This window comes from Hakea prostrata, chromosome 3, assembly GCF_041222555.1.
Source record: "Hakea prostrata isolate BN-2017 chromosome 3, UWA_Hpros_2, whole genome shotgun sequence".
NCBI classification, from domain to species: domain Eukaryota; kingdom Viridiplantae; phylum Streptophyta; class Magnoliopsida; order Proteales; family Proteaceae; genus Hakea; species Hakea prostrata.
Genome location: NC_142602.1, coordinates 29,842,614 through 29,865,076, shown reverse-complemented (window position 1 = coordinate 29,865,076; position 22,463 = coordinate 29,842,614). Strand labels below are relative to the sequence as shown.

Below are 22,463 nucleotides of genomic sequence, written 5' to 3'. Positions count from 1 at the left end.
GGTATGCTAAACTCACCAAAAACCAACTTCCTTTTCTTCATCTCTCTTTATCAAAGGTGGTTGAAGTGCTCAAAAATTCTATCTTTATGTATATACAGTGTCAGCTATCAACCTCTTTCCTTCTCATTTGGACAGCACTTGCAAAAGGTGTTGAAAATGACCGCTAAGGTCTGAACTAGGCTATCCTCTACCCAAAAAAGAACTAGCTACTCCAAGGACGGGCTATGCAAGCAACATATATAGGCACGCATTAGATATATCAATCAGTTCTGATCTTCACTGTGATAGGGGCAACATTTGTAGATGTGGAGGGGGTGTGTAGTCCAAATTTATCCATGAGTGACTAAGACTTGTCAAAAACATTATTGGGAAATCAAAGTAATGTTGAAAATGTAAATTGCATTTTGGAGAATCTGAAATGTGACATGTCATTGACAAATGACACGTTAACATGTGGCAAAATGAGTTAGCATGTAGCCACGGTAGCTACATTTGTATTCATCTTTGAAAAACATGTTTATCATATTTATAAATGTGATAAATGTGCAACGCTTGGTCAAATCTAAGGTTGCTTGAGCATAGCCACCACCATCATGTGGCAATTGCAGTTGTTTTTCGGGCTTGGCAAAAGTGAATTGTGTTGCCTTGGTTCGTAGGAATTTGTCCAATACCTTATAAGCTAATTATTGGCAATGACATTTCTACCCATTGTCTTTATTGATAAAAAAAAATGTCTCCAATCGCCCCGGGGGGAAATGTTTTTATTCACACATGGAAAGAGCGACAATGAGATATTTTTAGCAAAATTTCAAAATTTTAGCCCGGGGGAAGAGGGGGCATGGCCCTGGGAAAGCTCTGCCACTGGCTGCTAATGTATTCTATAAGTGACATATGCTGAATATCGTGCATATGCAAGAACACAAGTAGTGAAAATTGTGACAAAGTGTGTATCAAAGTTGAAGTTGATTTTCAAGTTTATCCATATATATATTAGCAAATACATTATTTGATTCTTTCAAGGAATGTGTCCGTTTTTTCTTTTTCTTGGATGAATCAGGACAAGGTATTTTTGCAGTGCTCAAAAGGTTTGGGAAATTTGCAACTCCACCCGTTGAGTTACTCTCTAAAATTAATTGCACCCCCGAGTTGTCCAATTTATTAATCGGAGCCCCTAGTGAAAATATATTAATGGCACCCCAGCCTGCTGCTAAGAACTTAAGCACAGTTAGCTAGCTACTGATGTAAGCAAGTTAAACTTTTCAAAAAGACAAAAAAGATCTTGGTTGGAAACCCTAAGCTCGGCTCGTTTCTTCATCTTCCTCTATCGTTTGTTATTTCTTCCCTCAATCATAAATCCTTACAAAATTTGGGAAATATGGTTCTTGGGTAGAGTATTTAAACTCAAGATGTGGGGTTAATATCAGAAACAGATAAATAAAAACTAAGAGTAGCAGTGTTAGTAGTAGGGAGCCTGACTTATAAATTGGATAACTCAAGCGGAGGCATTAATATCAGTGGAAAATTCAGGGAGTGGCTTTGAAAATTTTCCAAAGTTTTGTATCATATGTGAATATATTAAATCGTGATATTCACATATATAAGTAGTCCAATTACAAATAAACGGGTATGATAGAAAAATCTAATTTTCCCCTTGTACTCCGGCATTATTGTCTCATCTTAGACACCCGGGATCAACAATGCTTTGCTTTAGCATTATCCCAGTAGTTGAGTGTAACCACATCACCACCAAAGCCAACCTACTATATATATTTCCCCAGCTAAACGTAAATACCAACCATCAAGAGAGTTTTGTGGTTATATTAACCAGCCATTTCATGTGGAAATGTATCAATATGGACCACATTAGACAAAGTTTCTTGCTTTTATTTCTTCTTCTCCCTTTTCTACTGCATGTTATTGGGAATGTTTTGGGTGCATTTAACATATTAAACCTCAAAACCTTCCCATATGCTTACACTTTTAGCAGCTAACAATTGGAGATTCAATACTTCCTTAATAGCTCTCCTATAAATTCGCTGAACCATCTAACTTGCATGGCCCTCCATATAGTTTTGTCCTCAATTTTTGGGTTGCTGATATAATAGGATTCTCGTTGATCTCAAGTGCTTGGATCACTGAAAAAATTATAGGAAAAGCAAGCATGAGCTTGTGTAGGTGCTGAGAAAATCCAGTAGCTTTGCTCTTGACAGAACTCCCCAATTCCCACTATCCCACATGTTGTGATTCTCATCCCCCAAAAAACACTTCCATTTGCTTCCACTCTTGTCCTATCATACCCAGTGAGGATTCAAATTGATCAAAAGAGATGAAGCCAAAGTGATCACCCACAACACCACATTTTCTTCTCCTGGAAAGAGAAAAAAATGTTTTTCCTACTTCCCATATTTTATTGACTACAATTGAACTTTCTCCCATTATGAGAAAGTAAGATTTTCTGTTCTTGGACCTTATGAATCTTATGGGCAGGGGACCATATTATGTTTGTCTTGTTCATGATCTTTACATATAACTACAACAGCTTTTCTTTAATGGGTAACACTAATTGCTTTTCCTAGTAACATGGTTCCAAAATGTAACATTACTGTATGATCTCTTGATTTGTTTTTGCATCTGTAAAGTGATTGTGTTCAGGTCAAACTTCCATCAAGAGAATTAAACTAGTTCTTTCATGCCACCTAAAGATTCTGTACTCTCTAACTAAACTTTGGCATAATCTATGATTTCACAATAATCACTTGGTGAATCCTATGAGGATCTAATTATCAATAGCCATCCATGCATGCTAGTGTGCTCTTTCTCCATATAATAATACTATTAACTTGCTTGTTAGAATAATCAAGACGTCTGTAGAGGTTCACCTTTTTTTTTTGTCACTTTTCTCCAACTTAAAACTGGATCTTCACGTGAGTTCAGATTAGATATCTTTCCAACTTGCATCTCAGACTAGATTTCCTTCTTTAGTTTAGTCAGAAAAATGTGACTGGTATAGGCTTTTCTGGAGAATTATAAGGAGCAGCCGCTCCTGCATGTTAGATATTTCGAGAGATTTGAAGATATTTTAACTTAGGACTTTCTCTTTCATATTTTTCAGGTTTTGAGATAAGAAAGGATGTATCCAAGGAGAAAAACAAAACAAAACAGTACTGGATTAACATCTAGGCACGTCCAGATGAAACTAAGGTATAAAATTTTAAGAAAATCCAACCTTTGAGAATATTATGAGCACGAAAATCCAAATTCATACAAGACAACCTAGAAAACTAGTATCTAGGTGTATGCTGAGAACCCCTTTTAGTCTCTTCTTTAATGTAGGAGAGAAAGATTGAGCCACTTGTTTCAGTCACCTTAGCCGACTAATTGGCCAATGGGTTAGCTTCTCCTTAGCAGTGAGAGATCTTTCATCACAAACCAAGTTAGGAAGCTATCTTCATTGAGTGGCCATATACAATTTCCACAATAGAGTTATATTCGATCAATCCATAATCTTTGTATCCGCAATTCCAAATCTTGGACTAATTCAGCCACAAAATTTGACTCCTTTCAAAGGGAAGTACTGAAAGAACGCCAGGATCGAACCCAAGAATTTCTAAACAGACCACTTACTCCAGCTCTCCAGGTTTACACAATAAGCATCCATCAATATTCAACTTAATAATCATGCCGTGGACAAAACCAGAAATTTTACCCGGAGAAAGAAAGAGACAAAACTAAAAATCTCCGACATATTAGGAGCTGGAGGACTCAACGTTAAGATACAAGAGGTACCGTTCAACAATTACAATACTTAGATCATGCATATTGAGTTTCTCAACATGAAGAAATTATATATGTTACTTCTGTTGCCTAGTTCAGCTTCAAGGTCAATAAACAGACGGTGAAAATTGACGAGAGAGAAGCAACTATTCTAAGTAGGCCTTTCATTATATCAAGAAAATGAAGTTGGTGAAGTAGAGAAGGAAATTCAACTAAGGATAATAATGATAATAACTATGACCATAAAGCTGCTTTAATTAAGTTAGAAGATTCTGATTAGAGGATTCTGGATGGTGGTCCATTCCATGAAATTCCACTGTCAATCCATGAAACTCCTTTCGTTACTCAATTCTATAGAAGCTTTGTGCTTTTTAAGAGGCATATTGTTAGGAAGTCAAAAGAAGTTAGGTTTGCAAGTAACCCCATTAAGGTTTGATTTTTAGTCCGTTTGCTTGTTTTTCTTCACATTGTTTTGTTTTAAATATTTCTACTTCATCTGATTAGGCCCCAGAAAGCTGACGTCCTGAGAAAATCCTCTCTTCACGACAAATGTCGCCATTTGAGAGCTTGACTTTTGCTGTGCATTCTCGTGCTTGTCCATTACAATTGCAGTACTTTGGAAGAATATCCAATCTCTTCTCTTCACAACACTATGTAAATCTTATTGAGATCTTAATGGGTGAACTTCCGTCAAACACTTATAACCTGTTGGATTCTTCAGCAAAAACTTGTCTGTTGGGGTTAAACAAACAGCTGTTAGACATCCCTTTTTTGATTGATATGAGAACTTCGTCGGTTCCACCTCTTCTAACCCAATATGGATCACTGTTACACCAACCAAATCAGATTCTGGGGTCTCAGCGTAAGGATCACCAATGTGAAGTGATAGAGGAATGCGAACTACCATTGATTGATCTTGGGGGTCTAAGGAGTTGCAACCCTAATGTGAGGCAGGCTTGTGTGGAAGCAATTGCTAGGGCATCATCAGAGTGGGGTTTCTTCCAGGTGGTGAACCATGAAATCAGTACCAAGCTGATTGGGGAGATGAGAAGAGAGCAAGCAAAGGTTTTCGAAACACCCTTCGCGAGGAAAGCTACTTGTGGGCTTCTTAATAATTCATATACATGGGGGAATCCTACTGCTACTTCTCTAAACCATTTCTTTTGGTCTGAAGCTTTTCATATTCCTCTCACCAAGATCTCAGATGAGACTTGTTATGGGGAGTTTAGCTGTCTAAGGTATCTTAATTGTTAGTATTCTATTTACTTTTATCTGATGAATTTTGTTCTTAATAAAGAAAATTATGGCAAGAATAAATGTTACTGACATTCTAGTTACAGTTATATCAAAGTAATAATTGAAGATCCTCACCCAAAGAATCCCGAAAAGGCATGCAACCCTAGGAGAACATATGACTTGGAGATCTAAGATGCTTTTACTGTTTCCTTCCAGGGATGCACTGGAGAAATTTGCAGGTGCAATGTCAAGTCTGGCTAGGTTGCTTGCAGGAGTTCTAGCAGAAAATTTAGGGCAACCAGAAGGGGCTCTCAAAGAAATTTGTAATGAAAGCAGCTGCTTTCTTCGCTTGAACTGCTATCCCAAGTGTCCAATACCGGGGATCTTCGGTTTGGTACCTCACACAGACAGTGACTTCCTTACCATTCTTCATCAGGATCAAGTTGGTGGTTTGCAACTCATGAAAGATTCCAAATGGGTTTCTGTAAAACCTAATAAAGATGCTCTTATCATCAATATTGGAGATCTTTTCCAGGTATATGGTGCAACCGTTCATGTATACCAAACACTATCTACACTTTTCCCCAGTTAAGATCACCCAAAAGGGAAAGAAAAGAAGAAGAAAAAAAGAAGATTTGTCTGCCGATATAAGATTCTGACCCAGTATAAGCAGCTTCTAATTTATCATATTTTCCATTGTTGCCTGATAGTTTGTTTTATAATCTCATTCCTTTACATATAGGCTTGGAGCAACAACGAATATAAAAGTGTGGAGCACAAGGTTGTATCTAACGGGAAGGTGGAAAGATACTCCATCGCGTACTTTCTGTGCCCTTCTTACGATTGTATGATCAAGAGTTGCAGAGAACCTTCCATGTACAGAAAGTTTTCTTTTGGAGAATACAGGAAACAAGTTCAAGAAGATGTGAAGAAAATTGGCCATAAAGTGGGATTATCAAGGTTTCTACTATAGGTGTAGGTTGGTTGCACGTTACATGTAATGATGTATTGATGTATATCAGTTAGGTTTTGATTTATTGGTTCACTTTTGGTCGATCTGAAATGTAATAGACATCAACTAACACCAAACCTATGATATGTATCATGGATCCAATTTCTCAAATCAAAACCAGATGATTTTCAGTTTAGACCTTTCTAATCCACTATGATTTTACAGTTCCAATTTCGGTTTCAGGTTAATTAGTTCGTACTCAGTTCAGCTAAACAATCTCCTTCTCGACACTTGATGCAGGCTCTGTGGTGGAGTTGAATTAGGAGAACAAGAGACTATTAGGGTTACGATTATTTTGCAAAATCTAAGTAAGAGAGAGAGAGAGAGAGAGAGAGAGAATTCAAATAGTCTGTAGCCATGGATGTGTCCGCCATTCTTCACTGAGCAAGGATGGCGTGCCAAGTGTGACCAGGTAATCTCACATCGTTGGATGACTTAAAATTTTAAATTTGAATTCAAATCTTTGGTTTAATTTCACATCTTAGTGGCCGCAGACAATATGAATCAGAGAAAAAGAGAGAGGCTTATGTGGTTTCAGTTGATTAGGGTTGGGTTCAAGGGCACTTCTAACATAGCTTGTGGAGAGTTTTGTAGTGCAAGATATTCAAGCTCAACTTGCATTGCAACAATCACACAGGAAGTGCTAGTCTTTAGGGCAAAAGAAATAAGACGCAAATTAAACACACAAATTAAAAGGAGACGCAAATTTTATGTATGAAAACTATGAGAAGAATCTACTAAATGAACAACAGAGAATACCAGCTAGAGGACTATACAACACTATTTTTCACTAACCCAAACCCTCACACTATCAACTTTTTCCATCTGTTGATATGCATTTAAACAACCTCTCTCTCCTTCCAAGTTCACTTGATTTCAGATTTCTTAAACAGTCAAGGGGTTAGAATTTGACCCCTCATAGTGGAATTCACGTCTTTTGTAATTCCTTTTCCTACAATTCCTCCTAGGATTGTGCCACGTGGCATTAAGTAATCCAATGGTCACCCAATTCAAACTAAATTTGAATTTTATTTAAACCCACCCAAAATTTGAATTTTATTTAAACTCTAGTTTGAATTGGATGACCATAGGATTACTTAATGCCACATGGCACAATCCTAGAAGGGAATTGTAGGGAATTGCAGGAATGAAACCCTAAACCCTAAACCCTAAATCCTAATTCCTCATAGTGAGTATGGTATGAGATTTAAGAGTACCACAACACCAACTATGCTAGTCGCACATTTATCGTTAATAGCGAACTTGCATGTTTTACTCACTCATGGCTTCACGGACATTGCATGCCCGGCATCATAGTGTCTTTATTTAATTATAATTTTTTTATGCAGAGGGTCTATCTTGATATATTCTTCAGGAAAATATGTTGTTTTCTTAAGATGTATGATTATTCTTTTATTTCCTATTGAATTTTTGTAATTATTATTAATTCATTTTATAGTGTCTGATGTATGAACTATTTTCTTTTTAAAACTTGTAGGAATTTTCTAGCTTAATTTTTTACTTTTATTATTATGTTTTGCGTTGAGTTTCTTCTTCATGGTTGAGCAGCCAAGTGATTGGATACACAACCCAAATTAAGATTTTGGATATCTCTCCACTTGCTATGATGCACGTAAGGCATTTGAGAGGATATGAGCATATTTAGCTTATGTACAAATTAGTTAGGGAGAGTTGCATATAAATATATTGGTTACGTTATTAGATCACCTATCCCAATGGATGTATTGCTTTTCTGCCATCAGTTCATCGCATCAAGGAAAAGTGGGGATTTTTCTGTGGTTCATTATTAACCCTAGGGTTCTTTATTTTGTAAGAATTTCAGAGTGGAGTTGAGGGAAGAACTTTCACCAAGTTCAGATTTCATATAAAGATTGGAAATGCAAAAACTTAATTTGAAACTAACAAGAGAAACCATCATGGAGGAGTTCTGGGTCTGTCTCTCTCTCTCTATCTCCCAATAAAAGGTATATTTGACTGATGACTTAGTAAAAAAATTGTATTTTGTCTTTCTATCAATCGGACTCCAAATTTAACATAAACTTTTGGCTTTTGAAAAAGCTTCTAAAAAGAAACATAAATATACTTTTACAACTTTCAGTAACTATCAAGAAAAGAATAATTCTTAAGAGATCATTGAAAAGTTCCTTTTTCTCCAACACTCAAGATATCAAATTCTAGTTTTCAATTATAGACCTTATTCTATTAAGTTTTATTACAACCAAAAACAAAAATTATTAAGAGGAGTATCAATGAGACTAAAGGTACTTCATTAGAAGTACTGATCGTAAACTCTTAAGGTCAAACTACTACATAAAATTTTGTGCTTAATGCATTGGAATTGTTCATCTTTATTTCCTCATAAGAAGCTCACAGCAAAGCCTTTATAAGAATTGTGTAATTGTATTCTATCCATGGATAGAGCGCAACTCAAGGGGATATGAAAAGGCAGATAATTTTCTAACCCAAAGCTACAACTTTTGTTCCTCATTTTTTTTTTTCTATTTTTATATGATTATTCTACTTTTTTTTAAACAATATAAAAAAATATTGGGTGGAAAAATATAATTTGACACTGTGAGGTGGTGGGTGTAGTTTTTTTTTTTTTTTTTTTTTTTTTTTTTTGGATGAGGTTCATCCGGGCCAGCTTACGCGCACCATGATTACTTCCTCAAGGGAGATTTTATATATATATAATTAATGCCGCCGAACAGGTGCGAACCCAAGACCTCCCCTAGGGAAGTTGAGCCTTTAACCGCTTTAGTAACCTGTCATTGGCAAGTGTAGTTTTTTATATTTCCTTCATCAACCAAGCAATACATTTATAAGATACTTTTGTTATGTGGACAAATAGATTTTTTTTTTAAATCTACAAATTATGATAAGTACGTAGATCCACTCTCACAATCTTCAACGTATGTTAATTATTTAACATTATTGAACAACCATACACATTTTTCATAGTAATAATTTAAAGAAAAGGATTCAACCCAAAAAAAAAAGGTTTAAAAAAAAGGGTTACCACTAACTTTAGAAAAGAACTCAACCCTAGTGATAGGATCTCCAAGACACTGCAGTCACGAGTTTGTCGCGTTTTCCCCTTAATATGAGTTACTCTTTACTCAAAGTTCTTCAAATATGAGTTATAGTAATGTTCTCTCTCAGAATAAAATGAAATTAAGGCTTGTTTGTAATCATAGTGAAGATTTTGACCAAGACTTAGTTCCGTGTTTACATTAACCCCTCAAAACATCAAAATCTTGAAACAAACTCAAGGTTGAAACATTATACTAAAGACTCTCTAACTCTCCCCTCCACCCCCACCTTCACCTTCGCACCTTGTTTAATTGGGGTTGAAGCATTCGAAATTTTATAAAAGAATTCAATGCCATCGATCAATTATTGTAATAATGTGAACTCTAGTCAGGGGCGGACCCAGGATTCAATATGGGGGGCGAAGAATGAAGGCCAGATAACCTACGCGTTGGGGAAGCACTAATATTGTTTTGCCACACATATTGTGTTGGCCTTATAAGACCCATTGAAGGTTTCACCTCTAAATTATTTTATTATAAGAATGTATAGGTCTATATATATTTTTTGTGAGGCACACACATATTTAAAAAAAAAAGGTAAATTATTGATAATGATATTTTTTTCTGAACAAAGTATAAGTAAATTAAAGCAACAATATAAAATTTATATATATATATATATATACACACACACACACACTCACATGATTTCAACCCTAAAAAGTTAGATGCACGCCAAAATTTTCTTTGGTAAGAAATGAAAATCAATTTTTTTTTTTTTAGATAAGAGATGCAAACCAATGATAGTTAATTACCTTACTAACTATTGATATTTTATTTACAAATCACAATACAAAATCAAATAATAAAACTTGCAGAAGAAACAAAGAAACATAGAATACAAAATCAAATAAAAAGAACAAAAAAAAAAAAGGAAAAAAAGAGAAACAATAAATAAATTGAGAAAGAGAAAGAGTACTTAATTTTGGAGTATATTTTTTTTTTCCAAATTTTCTTAACCCACGCTTATAGAAAAGGAAGAGAATAAATAGGAAGAAAGGAAGGAGAGAGGAGGGAGGAGACAGGAGAGAAAAAATAGGGATGGAGGAGCTAGTTTCTAATTAGGAATAAAATATTGAATACTTAATAAGAATTTTTTTCAAAAATTTCCTTAACCTAGAAAGAGATGAGAATAATTAGGAAGAAAAGATGAGAGAGAAGGAGAGAATAAATAGGGATTGAGGAGAAGTTTCTAATTAACAATGAAATATTGAATACCTAATAAAAAAAATTTCAAAAATTTCTTTAACCCACGTTTATAGAAAGAGATGAGAACAATTATGAAGAAAAGATGAGAGAATAAATAGGAATTGAGGAGTAGTTTCTAATTAACAATGAAATTTTGAACATCTAATAATATTTATTTTTCAAAAATTTCCTTAACCCACATTTATAGAAAGAGAAGAGAATAAATAGGAAGAAAAGATGAGAGAGAAGGGAGGAGAAAATAAATAGGGATTGAGTTACTTTTTAATTAGGAACGACATTTATATCTATTATTTTACCTTTAAAACATGTTCTCAATGTTGAGGGGCCAAATAGTAACATTTCACATGTGGAAAGAGAAAAAAACTGAAAAAATTAAGGAAAATAAAAGAATTAATATATATATATATATATATATATATATATATATATATATATATATTTTTTTTTTTTTTTTTTTTTTTTTTTAATCCGGGGGCATGGCCCCCTTGGCCCCTCTATGGGTATCGTTTGATAAGGTTCTGGGGTGTTTTAAGACGTCTTAGTACAATAACATGATCAAAGAACCATGATAATTACTTTTAGCCCTGATGGGCATTTTTCCTTTATATTCAAGCTAAAGTTTGTTTTGTTTGTTTTGATTTTTTTTTATTTTTTTTTTTTGATTTTTTTTTTTTTTTTGGGGTAAGTATTCAAGCTAAAGTTCAAAATGTGCCAACATGTTCCAATACAACGAAATTGACCTTGAAATTGTCAAACGTCAATGCTTTGGAATTTGGTGATTCATCCCTAAAGGTATATGTCAAAGATATGGGAAATGGAAAACAGAGATGAAAAGCCAATTGATAAAACATTCAAGGAAATCTCATTTGATTGTCTTCATAGGGATAGCAGTCATTGAAGCTTGGATATATAAACATCCAAATAGTTTTTCAGGTAGCTTTAATTCTCAGACTCAAAAACTTACTAAACAGTTTTTGTGTTACAAGTATGTTTCCAGAAAACTAGATTCTATTGCATGCTAGATTACATATCAAAACATGACTCACAGAATTATGCAACTGAAAGCTTCCTAGTAAGTATCTGTTCAAAAGCAGGAATACAAACCTCTGTGGTTCAAGAGAAAGAGATGTTTGTTTACAATTCTATAGTCACCCTCATGGCTAATGGATGGCTATTGTAAATCTGGCTACCTTTTCTTTTTCCTTTTTTGAACAGAAACCTGGCTACTTTCATGGTTGAAAGATAAACATGCACATAGAATTATGAGGGATTGGTAGGGTTGAGGATTTCCACAGCCAATCAGCACTGTATGATAACCAAATAGAAGGTTGAAGACAACCTATTTTCTCCTTTATTAATAAATCCACTTCTTTCTATTTCTATGCAAAATGCCCTACACTGATAATTAGTTTCTAGTACACCCATACTTGAACTTCCAGATTGGTCTTTCCCCTTGAACTTCAACTAGAATTCTGCCCCAAACACTGTTTGCTATCCATAGGATTCCTAAATTGTCCTCTTAATTCATGAGTTGCTGCTGCTTCATTAACTTGAATTGTTTAGCATCCTTGTTTGGCCAGTTGCCCACAGTGATCCCAAAGTAGGGTTTTCAAATCTGAGATTACATTATAATTTCTCACTGTTTGAATTGTCATACAATATTATACAATTACATGTTGACAGAACTACCAAAAAGAAAGCTTTGTTCTTGTCATACAACTTATAAACAAAACAATTATACTTTTCTAATTAATTACATATCAAATCAAAACATGAATTCCAATATTTATGGAAAAATTTGTGTCAGAGTGAATAATGGCACACTCACCTGAGATCTTTGCATTGTAATGCAACCATTCAATTTGACAAAACGTATGACAAAGAAAAGGACTCTATGCTTCAGAGAGATCTATGTTCTCACTGGCAGGAGCCACAGACTCAGTAGATGGATCTTGAATTTCTTCAGCATCCGATGGTTGAGATTCATGTTTTGCAGCTGCTTGTAGGACCCGATCTTGAACAGCTGAAGATGAAGGTGATGTTGGCAGTCCAATTTGGTTTGGCTCCAATTTTCCGGCAACCCATGAGAATGCTTGAGTTCCAAAACTAACAGGAACTAGCAGGAGTCTTAAGTAGAAGATGAAAGCAACACAGAAGGAATGATCAGCATTACATCATAGGGTCCAAACTTGCATGTGGAATTAAAAAGTCTAAGGAAGACAATTGTTAAATAATACATGAATACCCAAGAAATGAATTTTATAAGAAATATTATTCAAATGTGTTATTTAATTTACACAACATGGTAGAGGATCAGCATCACCGAGTCAAGTTTGTGAAGTGAATGCAATACCATTAGATCCAAGAATAATTGGACTTGGATGTGTAATGCAATGCTACACTTGACATTCACTGTTTTCTTTATAAATAATAATGTAGTGAATACCAGAAAGGAACCAAACACGGCATATGCCATTTATGGACCTGCCTTTCATAGATCATACAAAATGATCAGAATACATGAGATACTACTACTTGAATTATGTGGACAAAAGGTCGTTCCCCCTGGTGTAAAGGGTGGAACTGTGGATATGATATTTAGTGTAATACTTAATAGGAGTGGCAGAAACAATCCAATAAGAAAAGAATTCTGTCTTTGAAGATTAGGGCCATTAGATTCAATCAGAGAAGGATCCGAACTCTCCACAAGGCTTTGTTCAAGTTCAAGAGGAACCTGAACTCTTCATTGCTACAAGAAGATCAGGTGAAATCTACTCTCTTCTCTTCGACTTGATCATATTCTTAAATACATTGATAGCACAATAGATAACTTAAGTACATATCATCCCTTCCTGTTGATAAAAACCTTGTCCTCAACGTTCTGACCAGAGAACATGATGTCCATCAGGAACTTGCATTTCATTGATATTGAATTTCATATTCGATTTGAGGGTGACAGACCAATTGATAAGATCCCTCAAATCGAATATGAAACTCAATGACAAACACAGAAATTAACAAGATATTCTGGCTTTAACGGTGCCAATCACACCCCCTACACCAGATGGTGCCCTCAGTCATAGGCTGCCCTAACGCTCACATCAAATACCCGATACCCTCTTCTTACAACTTCTCCCCTATTTATAACCCCCAGCACTAGCCCTCTCTCTTTCTCTCTCCTCCACATGGCTTAATCTCAAGGTCCTAACATACTGCTGTTGAATTTCTAATCACAAACTTGAAGTTGAGACTGCCTACAGCTGCTAATTTTTATGAAAAGCACAGGATCACCATCAAGTCAAAGCGAGTGTCTGATGATGCTCAAATCAAGTGGTTGTGGTATCAAGATACTAAACCTAATGATGTAAACCCTAGTCTTCAGGATCAATTCAAGTGAACCAGCAGTAGGGCTTTAAAACTTGTGGTTTAGGTTCAGGGCTGATTGGATTGATTCTATGGTTTGGGAATAGGGCCTATAGGAGTGTCTAGGGTTTATTGAGTTCCAGAACTGAACCTTTCTGAAGATTAAAATTCAGAACTGAACTCCAAGTCTGCGGTTTAAGAAAATTAGGGTTTTCTTATTTTCACAGTGGCTAGGGAGTGGCTAGGGTTAGAGTTAGGTCGAAGGCCAGGTAGGGGAAGGGGATGAAGGATCCAGGAAAGAATTGGATTCAGTTGAGGGGTTAGGGAGATATAGGATTCGGGAGATTGCTAGGGTTTTGGGAAAGAAGAATTGCAGAATTTTAGGTTTTGGTGAAGAAATTATGGTTAGAGCTAGAATTGAATGGGAGGGAAGGGGATGGAATGTACATCCATCAGGGGAAGGGAATAGGGTGGGGGTTTGGGGAGATACCAGTGAATACCCATCGCCCATGACCACAACCTCTTTGTCCCTATCAGCACTACAGAATTCATACTCGGTTCCTGGAACCCTTGTTACCTGGTGGTCCCCCAGCATTTGAAGAAGAGTGCTCCCAATACACATGTTAGCAATGGACAGAGTTGCAACTCAGGCAAAGAAAAATACTGATTCATCCAAGCAGAACAGCACATCCACTGCCACTGCCACTGATAACTTTTGAGTCCTGGCTTTTTATGGTTCTTTATGGGGTTCTATGGGAAACATGGTCGTGGAATTGGCATGGTTGTGAGGCAAGCCTCCTGAACTTCCCTCACCTTGATGAGGACAAGGTGAATTTTGAGGGGGGTGGTAATGATAGGCCCCTGGAAGCAGGCCATGTGGAGGGGAGGTGGTTACCATAACCAAAATCACTTAATGGGGAATAAGAAGGGGGGGAAATCTGAGGACAGGTATTAGTGAATTTGTTAGTGTTATGGACAGCCTTTGGCTGAGGGCAGCATGTTGCTGTAGGGGGTGAATGGCAGCATTGTAACCAGATTATCTTTCATATTTTCCTGCTGTATTTCATATTTTCTTATCCAGATATTCCTATCATCAAGACTTGGAGAACATAGTTTGGGAAAAACATAGTTTGAATTATAATGGAAATCAAGCACTCTATCTTTTCTTCTCCCCATTATTTTTATTTTATTATTTTCATTATTTTTGGTTGAGATTCTTCTCCTCATTATTACTTTATGCTAAACTGTGTTATCCTAGTACAAGGTCGGTTTTCAGATTAAATTCTTCAACATTGTTTAAGTCATTGGCTTTTTCTACTTCAGATTTCACATGGTAGTTCCTGATATTACTGTCTCTGGAATCCAGGTTCTGATTTCTAAAGAATGCTGGTCAATATTACTAACGGAGTTCTATCATTAGTTTCTCCACTAGCACCAGGATTTCTTTGCAGGTTGTCATCCTCTAATCAGAGTTCTGTAAAATTATGCAGTTCCATTCCCAACCAGAACAAAGCCATAGACTGATATCTAGGAACAAACACATTGACTGATATTGTAGACTAGTCTAGCTTGCCTGTTTGATGCTACAGCTTCCCCCCATCACCCCCCTTTAAATTCTGATTATGCTTTTCTACCCTGCAATCCAACTGTTCCAACTCTCTAAAGATATTAATTCCTTCTAGGTCTCATGCTCTTATAGATTCCAAATATTTTACAAGATTTTGAGGATTGAGGAATGCCTCTCCTGAAGAAAGCAGTTCTGCATTCATTGGCTTCCTCTTATTTTTGTTCTGTCTGTGCTGCTGTGTGCTGTTTAAATCGGCAGTTCAGAATCTCATAGGCTACCACATCTTCTTTAGAACCATGCAGCTCAACCAAAGAGTTGACATGCACATTGAACCCAAGCATCTTCTTCATGTTTTCTTCAACTAAAGCTATTTTACTATCTTGAACATCATGAATCCTGTTGAAGATTTCCTACCCTGCAGAAGTTGGACTCTCAGACAATATTGATATGGTCCTGCAGATTAGAACCACTACCAATGTCCTTTCTGGATCCTGTTCAAAAGGGGCCCAAACTCTCCATCCTCTCCTATTCAATGAAGATGAGACAAATTCAAACTCTTCTCTCTTGTTCTTGATTCAATCTTCTTCAATACAGAAGAGACCCAACCAACCTCAACAAGTAATAACTATGAAATTAAAAATCCAGCCCACAAGGTCACTTCCAACTGTGCTCGTATCACATACTTCAAAGGTATCAAAATCGGAAGGATAAGATTCCTATGAAAACCAAAGAGTGTGATTAATTAGAAGTAAATGAAAGAACTCAATTTCAGTTAAAGTTCTCACGTTTCTCAATTTCCTATTTAAGTATAGAATATGAATGATATTTAAATTTCATCTTTTATAACAACAGTTCAAATATGAAGCCTCTAAAAAGTACCTTGCTCATCTCAAGAGATGACATGGTTAATCAGACTGAACCAAGGTTTTATATAGATCATCAGTGAACCAGGATAGAATAACCTTACAAAAATTATATCTTTCTTCAAATAGTTAAATCTGGATCAAACAGTATTACCTCACATCTTGCTTAAAATCTTCAGGATCCTCGTAGGATGCGATACGTCGATAAATAGTCTGACAAAGAAGAACAAGAAAATAAGCAAAACTAGAGGAATGGTAAGGATCACAAACACCAAAAAACATCCTATAATTTTCTTATGAGGATGTTAATTTGATTGGAAAGAATTCTTCCAAACCCAACATTTTATATAAATTGGACATTGACATGAAAAATGATGACAGCAATTGTACAAAAGATACTCCCTACATATAACAAACTAATGAGAAATAATACAATCAGAAAGATAGATTGAACAAAATGGTCCATTGAGAGAGGTGAATCAGTGGCCAGATGATGAACCCCCGATGCAGATAAGTTATCAGCAGGGCTTAGGTTTTTGGAAGTTTCATGTTGGGTTTCATAGGCATTGAGCCTCTTTTCCCATGGGTTGTCTTTGTAATGGGCAACTTCAATGCGCCTAACATATGGGTAGAAAGTAGGAATACAAGATTTACAACATCGGATTAGTTAGAATCCTATTCTGAATTCAGTTCCTTTCATTATTTTGTCATAGTCACATTTCAGGCTAATCAATGGTACTTCCTAGATCTGATAACCATATATACACTTTGTTTTTGGGTAAAGGATAACCATATATACACCATCAAAAGTAAACCAGAAGTCAGTTCCTCCAGAGTCTCTGAAGAACATCCACTGCAATCTCATGATCATAAAAAAGAAAAGAAGCAGTGTATAGCAGTAAGAGCACCTATTTTTTCAACTAGATCCCCATATGATTTCTTTTAAGTGTGTATTCCATGCACTTTGAGATCAACCCATTCCGAAGTACTTTCAGATCACAAGCAGTAACTTATTAGTGAATGTCTGGATGAAGAACAATTACCTGTCCTAGGCCAAAAACACCAATAAGTTGCAGTGTCTTCTCCCACTCTGCAATCAAAATATCTAATTCAGTTTAAGCAACTTTTGATTAACTCTAAAACGCATTAAAGAAAATAAAAACATTGAATATTGATGGAAAAAGTACATGGGCCTCCTGGTAAGTGGTCCTTTAAAAAAGAAAAAAAGGCACAAAACCATAAAAAACTACATTCCATTGCCTGTGCCTCGACAAAACACAAAGGTCAAAGTTTTCAATAGCTTGATGTACATATCATTCTCATTTAAAATTAACCTATGATTCTACATTATAGAAAGGAAAATTGAATAAAGGAAAATGAAATATTGCATAAGTTTGTTCTGCATGGATCACCTTGGTTTGCATAGATACCATGATAATTATGCTTTTAATGAGGATCAACTACAGCAGAAACTGATATGCCTGACCCCTCCAATCACTTCCATTCCTCCAACAACCCCCCTGCAACCACCATACTCCAAAAAACCCATGTTTGACCTCCCTAACCCCTATCTTGGTCCTCTCTCTTGCCTGCCCCGTCCAACACCCTCATGCTGGCCTTCCCTTTTGCCTAATTCCCCCCTCGCTGAATGATGGTCAGACAATTGTTTCTGTCCGGCGGGAGCTCTAGATGAGGAAGTCTCTCCATGGAGCTGCTGCATTTTAGGCCACATCCTTGGCACTAGGGCCCCTTTCCACATTGTCAAACCTTCCATGACCAAACAATGGAAACCATCTGTGCATTGGAAAATTTTCTGCTCAATCATGAATTCTTCTTGTTCAAGTTTTTAGATGAAGCAAATAAAAGAAGGGCTCTTAAAAGAGGGCCTGGGAAAACCATTATTCCCTCCAGCAATGGCATTGGGAGTTGCAAGTCTCCCAGGAGGATTTCTCTTCCTTAGCTCTATGGGTATCATTCGCTAGGCTCCCCTCCATTACTAGTGCATTGAGGGGTTGTGCCTAATGAGTTCTGCTCTTGGCACTCCACTCTTTTCAAACAACAAGACTCAAGCAAAAGACTGCCTAACCTTCGCGCAAGTTTGCATCAAGGTAACAAGGTCTCAACAAAGAGCCCCCTTCCCTCTGCAATCTTTGTCAAGGAAGAAGTTGATTTTGCTTTCATGGCTTCACTTTGGAAGTCCGATACACCTAGAGACCGCCCCATTGCCCATTTGCAGCACTTTTGGCCATCATTCTTGCACAAAGAAGCACTCTCAGATCACTGTCTCTAGCAAAACCACTATTCATGTCAACACTGAGACCTTGCCTAGAAGCAAATCTAGGCTAAGAAATCACAGCATCTAGGCACAAAAATTGCCCTTTTCTCATGCCCTGGGCCAGATGGTTCACTGGATGGAATAATTTCTTTCTCTTAGACCATGAAGAGCTAACCCCTGTGGAAAATTCCTGTCATCCCTTGTCGTGGCCACCACCTCTGCCTCTGCTGAAGCAAACCCTCCTCGTTCCTTCCATCACTGGTAAAAACCTATCCCCCCTCCCCGAATGCCCCTTTCTACTTGACAACCCTTAAACCCGTGCAACATTGCCCGACTCCCCCTCCATTGCTGCCTCCTATAAATGTCAACAATGCTACCTCTAAACCCTACAACTTTGACTTACCGTACGCCATTTGGGTTCTACATTAACAATCCTTGCTAGCGCCAGTTTTCAATCTTCCCTTTCCCCTCTTTCCCATGTTCTCCCCTCTCTCTCCACTTTATTAGATAACCTGGGGCCCACTCAAGGTCTTCTTTCCCTCCCCCCCCCCTCTTTCTCTTCTCCTTCCACTCCCATAGCCCACTCTTTCATCATCTCACTGGATCCACCCTCTTTTGGGATTTGGGACCCACTCTCATCCATTGCACAGCCTCCCGAGACCCACTCCCATCCATCGCACAACCTCCCGAGACCCACTCCCACTCTAAGCCACTTCTCCCCATTCCCTTTTAACCCATCCGACCTATTCCCTCCATTCCCGGAGTCTCAGGTGGGCCCAACCCAATTGTCTCCAACCCCCATCCCTTCCACTTAGCCTAGACCAGTCTCTAATTCCCAGCCCCTCTCTTTCCCTAGTGGGCCTGGCCCATCTTCCAATCCTTCTCCCTTAGTGGCCCCCAGGCCTACTCCCGCAACCCCTCCTCCCACTTTGGGAATTTCTAGATTCCTCAAATCCTTGGCTGGTCCCTTCTCTTGTGATTGATATTCTGTCATCCCTTCCCACCCCCCCCACGATGTTGGGACTTGTTATTGAGGACCCTTCAGCTGCTCTAGGGCACAAGAGGTGATTCCATAGCCTCCACTTTTGCTTCTCCATTTGAGAACAGAATTTAAAGGGTGCTCTCAATACAAAATTCCCCCAATCCCTCGCATGTTTCGGAGCTTGATGGTTGTAGGAAAAGTAATTGCACAAACAAAGGCTGCCACCATGTCAATGGAGACCTCACCGTGGACTTCAAGTCACCAAGAACAAAGAGAGAAAAAGAGGAAAATTTTAGTTAAGGTAGTTCTTCTTGATGTAGGAGAAACCCTAGAAACTAGGGGACCTACAAAGTGGGCTACTAGACTCTTAGAATTAAACACCTATTCTTGACAGATAGTAAAGAAATGAATTTGCAGCACTTGAAATTTGATTAATCATGCATGTAAGATAGCTAAAGTAGAGAAATAAACACAATAAATCCTACTAGTAAGCACAACTAAACAAGAATCAGTAGGGAAACAAGGGGATGGGGATCTTGGCACTATAACGCTAAATTGAATGCAAGGGTACTAAGAAACTTAAAGAAAATAGAGTTGTCCTAATCAATATCAGATTTCTAACAAGGAATTCAACAATTATCAATATAAAGGGAGTCTTAGGAAGTTTTTGTTTTAAACAAAACTACTGCCAAAGAATAAATGAGAAATATTTAGGGAGAGATAATGTTACCTGCTGATCCTGGCTGCAAAACAAGGGTTAGAAAGCATTTAGGAACAGAAATAAGAGAAAGAAAAAATATTTTGAAGTAGTGGTGAATCCTAGGAAAGGAAAAAAATATATTTTGAAGTAATGGTGTATCCTAGGAAGGAGAGTAGGGTTAGAATGGAGAACCACAGCAAGACTGTTGTACTAGAGGTGATAAAAGAGAGGGAGAGAAGGAAAAGAAATAAAAAGAAGGGAAGGGAGACTGCCCATAGGGTAGGGAAATAAAAGGAAATAAGGAAAAAAAAGAACAACCGTGGGGTTTGGGGAAGAAGAAGATTTCCAGGAAAGAAATTAGGTCTTTTTCAAGAAAAAAAAAAAGTAGATCTTTGTAGAGGAGAGCAAGGGGAATTTTTCTAGTGGGAAACAAGGGTGAAAAGGAGGAAAGAGAGGTTACCTGGAGAGAGAGAGAAGTGTTGGTTCCGCAGGAGAGAGAAAGCAGCGTGAGCTTATTTTCTAATTCTTTTCTTTATTCATTGATTACCAAAAACAAATTCCATACAAGGTTTAAAAAAAAATTGATCCCTCCCAACCTTGCATGTTTAATTCCCAAAATAACCACAACTTAAGTTGTATATATAACCCAAACACAAAATAATTCAAAATTGGGACCAAATAGACTCTAGACCCAGCCTATAAAGACTTAAACATGAAATTAAAATATTTCAATAGTAAACTACTACCCAACCCACTAAGACTAAGGAAAATAACATGACAAACTGCCTAGGAGCAGTGTTTCTCATCGAACCATAGGATCCTAGCAATCCGATAACCTCCAAACTCATCATCCATCCACATAGATGTTGTCATGGGATGATCTCTACGTCGGCGTCGCCAGTAAACTCGGAACTGTTCACTAATGTCCTCATCACTTCTTCTTCTTCTTTTTCCACCTGTGGTCTCTTGGCTTTTCTTGTTTTCCCCTCCCCCATTTTGTTTGCTTTTTAGCTTCCCCTCCCCAACCCCAACCCCAAGTCCCTTTCTCTCCTTTGGTTATTGAATTCTTTATTCACCCAGAAAAAAATTATGATCTTTAATAATCTTCCACAACCCTAGCTAACATATGCATATTCCTATATTCGACATGTTAAATGCAAGAAATGTGAAACATAATCACTAGCTAACACCTGCAAATTCCTATGATTGGACATGTTAAATCCAAGAAATATGAAACATAATCTGGTGAAGCTCAGCAAGCTGTCATCCAAAGTGATATCTACAATCATCTTTCATAAGAAGGTTTGCGTGATATGAACAATCTGACAATGAGAAGCACTCGTGCTTTTTTTCCCTTCTCTCTTTCTTCTGTTTTTTCTTTTTGGAAGCACACATAAAAATCAGTAGCACGTATATTTAAAACCTCTTCATTAACTGGTCAAACAGGAAAAGCAACCCTATCAAGAGATGGAATCTGAACAAACATCTCAACTCTAGGTTGCTGCCAAAACCAAACCACTCAACCATCCTCTTTCTCATGCATTTTTTCATAAAAACTATAATCAACCAAAAAGAAAATACTCCTTTACCTGCCATCTCTCCAAATAATTGCATTTTCCTTAGTTTGACCAGTTTAGCAGAAGTTAATAGAAACTTTATAAATCTGTAAGGGATGAGAACAATCTTCAATTATCCACTCAAAAAGATTCTTCAGAAGTTAGGTAAAACATTGCAGATATAACTATCGACTTAGTAGAGCCACTCTACAAGATGTCTTCAATAGGAGCTATCCTACACAATCCACGACACAAACTACATTAATTTTCAAAATATTTACCTTCCAAAATCTGATCTGGTCCCACTATCCACCCTATGAGTGGTCTGGGTGAATTAAGAGGCTTTATTTATTCTTCTCATAAAATGGATACCCAAAAAGTCGTTCTTCTTTGATTTGCAAATCCATCCCATCTTAACAAGTTTGAGAGCAATTCTTTTTTATCATGAAAAGCCAACCCAATTCCCAAGAACCCAACAAATATTGTATATTATCTTTTCAATCTTTTGAGATTGGACCAATTTTGTTTCTTTTTGCTTTTTCACCAACAATTTCCAATGCAAACACTACAGCTTCAACACTCAACCTCGTCCAAACTAAATGGAATCAGATATAAAAATCCCGGCCTACAACGTGCTCTACTCAAGGTCATACTTTTCTTTTTGGATGAATAAAATAAATTCATTACCAAAGAAATAAAAGTACAAAAGCACAGCGGGCCCGAGCAACAAGAGCCACCAGGCTCAACAAATGAGAAGCTAACTAAACAACAAATTTAGCAACCACCTAAGAGCACAATTGTGAGCAGCCAAGT

General features: G+C 37.0%; 2 protein-coding genes across 4 annotated transcripts in view; one reads left to right on the top strand and one right to left on the bottom strand.

The window, feature by feature from the left end:
* Positions 1–4,440: 4,440 nt before the first annotated feature.
* On the top strand, positions 4,441–6,008 carry LOC149022033 (gibberellin 2-beta-dioxygenase 8-like). The gene is made up of 3 exons (XM_089147229.1): positions 4,441–5,012; positions 5,227–5,545; positions 5,753–6,008. Exons 1-3 carry the CDS (start codon positions 4,450–4,452, stop codon positions 5,981–5,983), a joined length of 1,113 nt encoding a protein of 370 aa, XP_089003355.1. The 5' UTR covers positions 4,441–4,449; the 3' UTR covers positions 5,984–6,008.
* Positions 6,009–11,005: 4,997 nt separating this feature from the next.
* Positions 11,006–22,463, bottom strand: part of LOC149022032 (Rhodanese/Cell cycle control phosphatase superfamily protein) — a 60,020-nt gene continuing 48,562 nt past the window's right edge. For 2 of the 3 annotated variants that reach the window (XM_089150233.1, XM_089150234.1), the window contains 3 exons: positions 17,181–17,227; positions 16,292–16,350; positions 11,008–12,471 (listed from right to left, as the gene is read on the bottom strand). In XM_089150233.1, the coding sequence (XP_089006359.1) occupies positions 12,237–12,471; positions 16,292–16,350; positions 17,181–17,227 (341 nt within the window). In that variant the 3' untranslated portion in view covers positions 11,008–12,236. Of the gene's footprint in view, positions 12,472–16,291; positions 16,351–17,180; positions 17,228–22,463 lie in introns of all 3 variants that reach the window. The other variant, XM_089150235.1, reaches the window with a different exon arrangement.

Excerpts from the sequence above, each read along its gene's own strand:
- LOC149022033 (XM_089147229.1), top strand. The coding sequence starts at position 4,450 with ATGGGTGAACTTCCGTCAAACACTTATAACCTGTTGGATTCTTCAGCA. Across the intron at positions 5,013-5,226 it reads GGGGAGTTTAGCTGTCTAAG|GGATGCACTGGAGAAATTTG; the intron begins GTATCTTAATTG and ends GTTTCCTTCCAG. Across the intron at positions 5,546-5,752 it reads ATATTGGAGATCTTTTCCAG|GCTTGGAGCAACAACGAATA; the intron begins GTATATGGTGCA and ends CTTTACATATAG.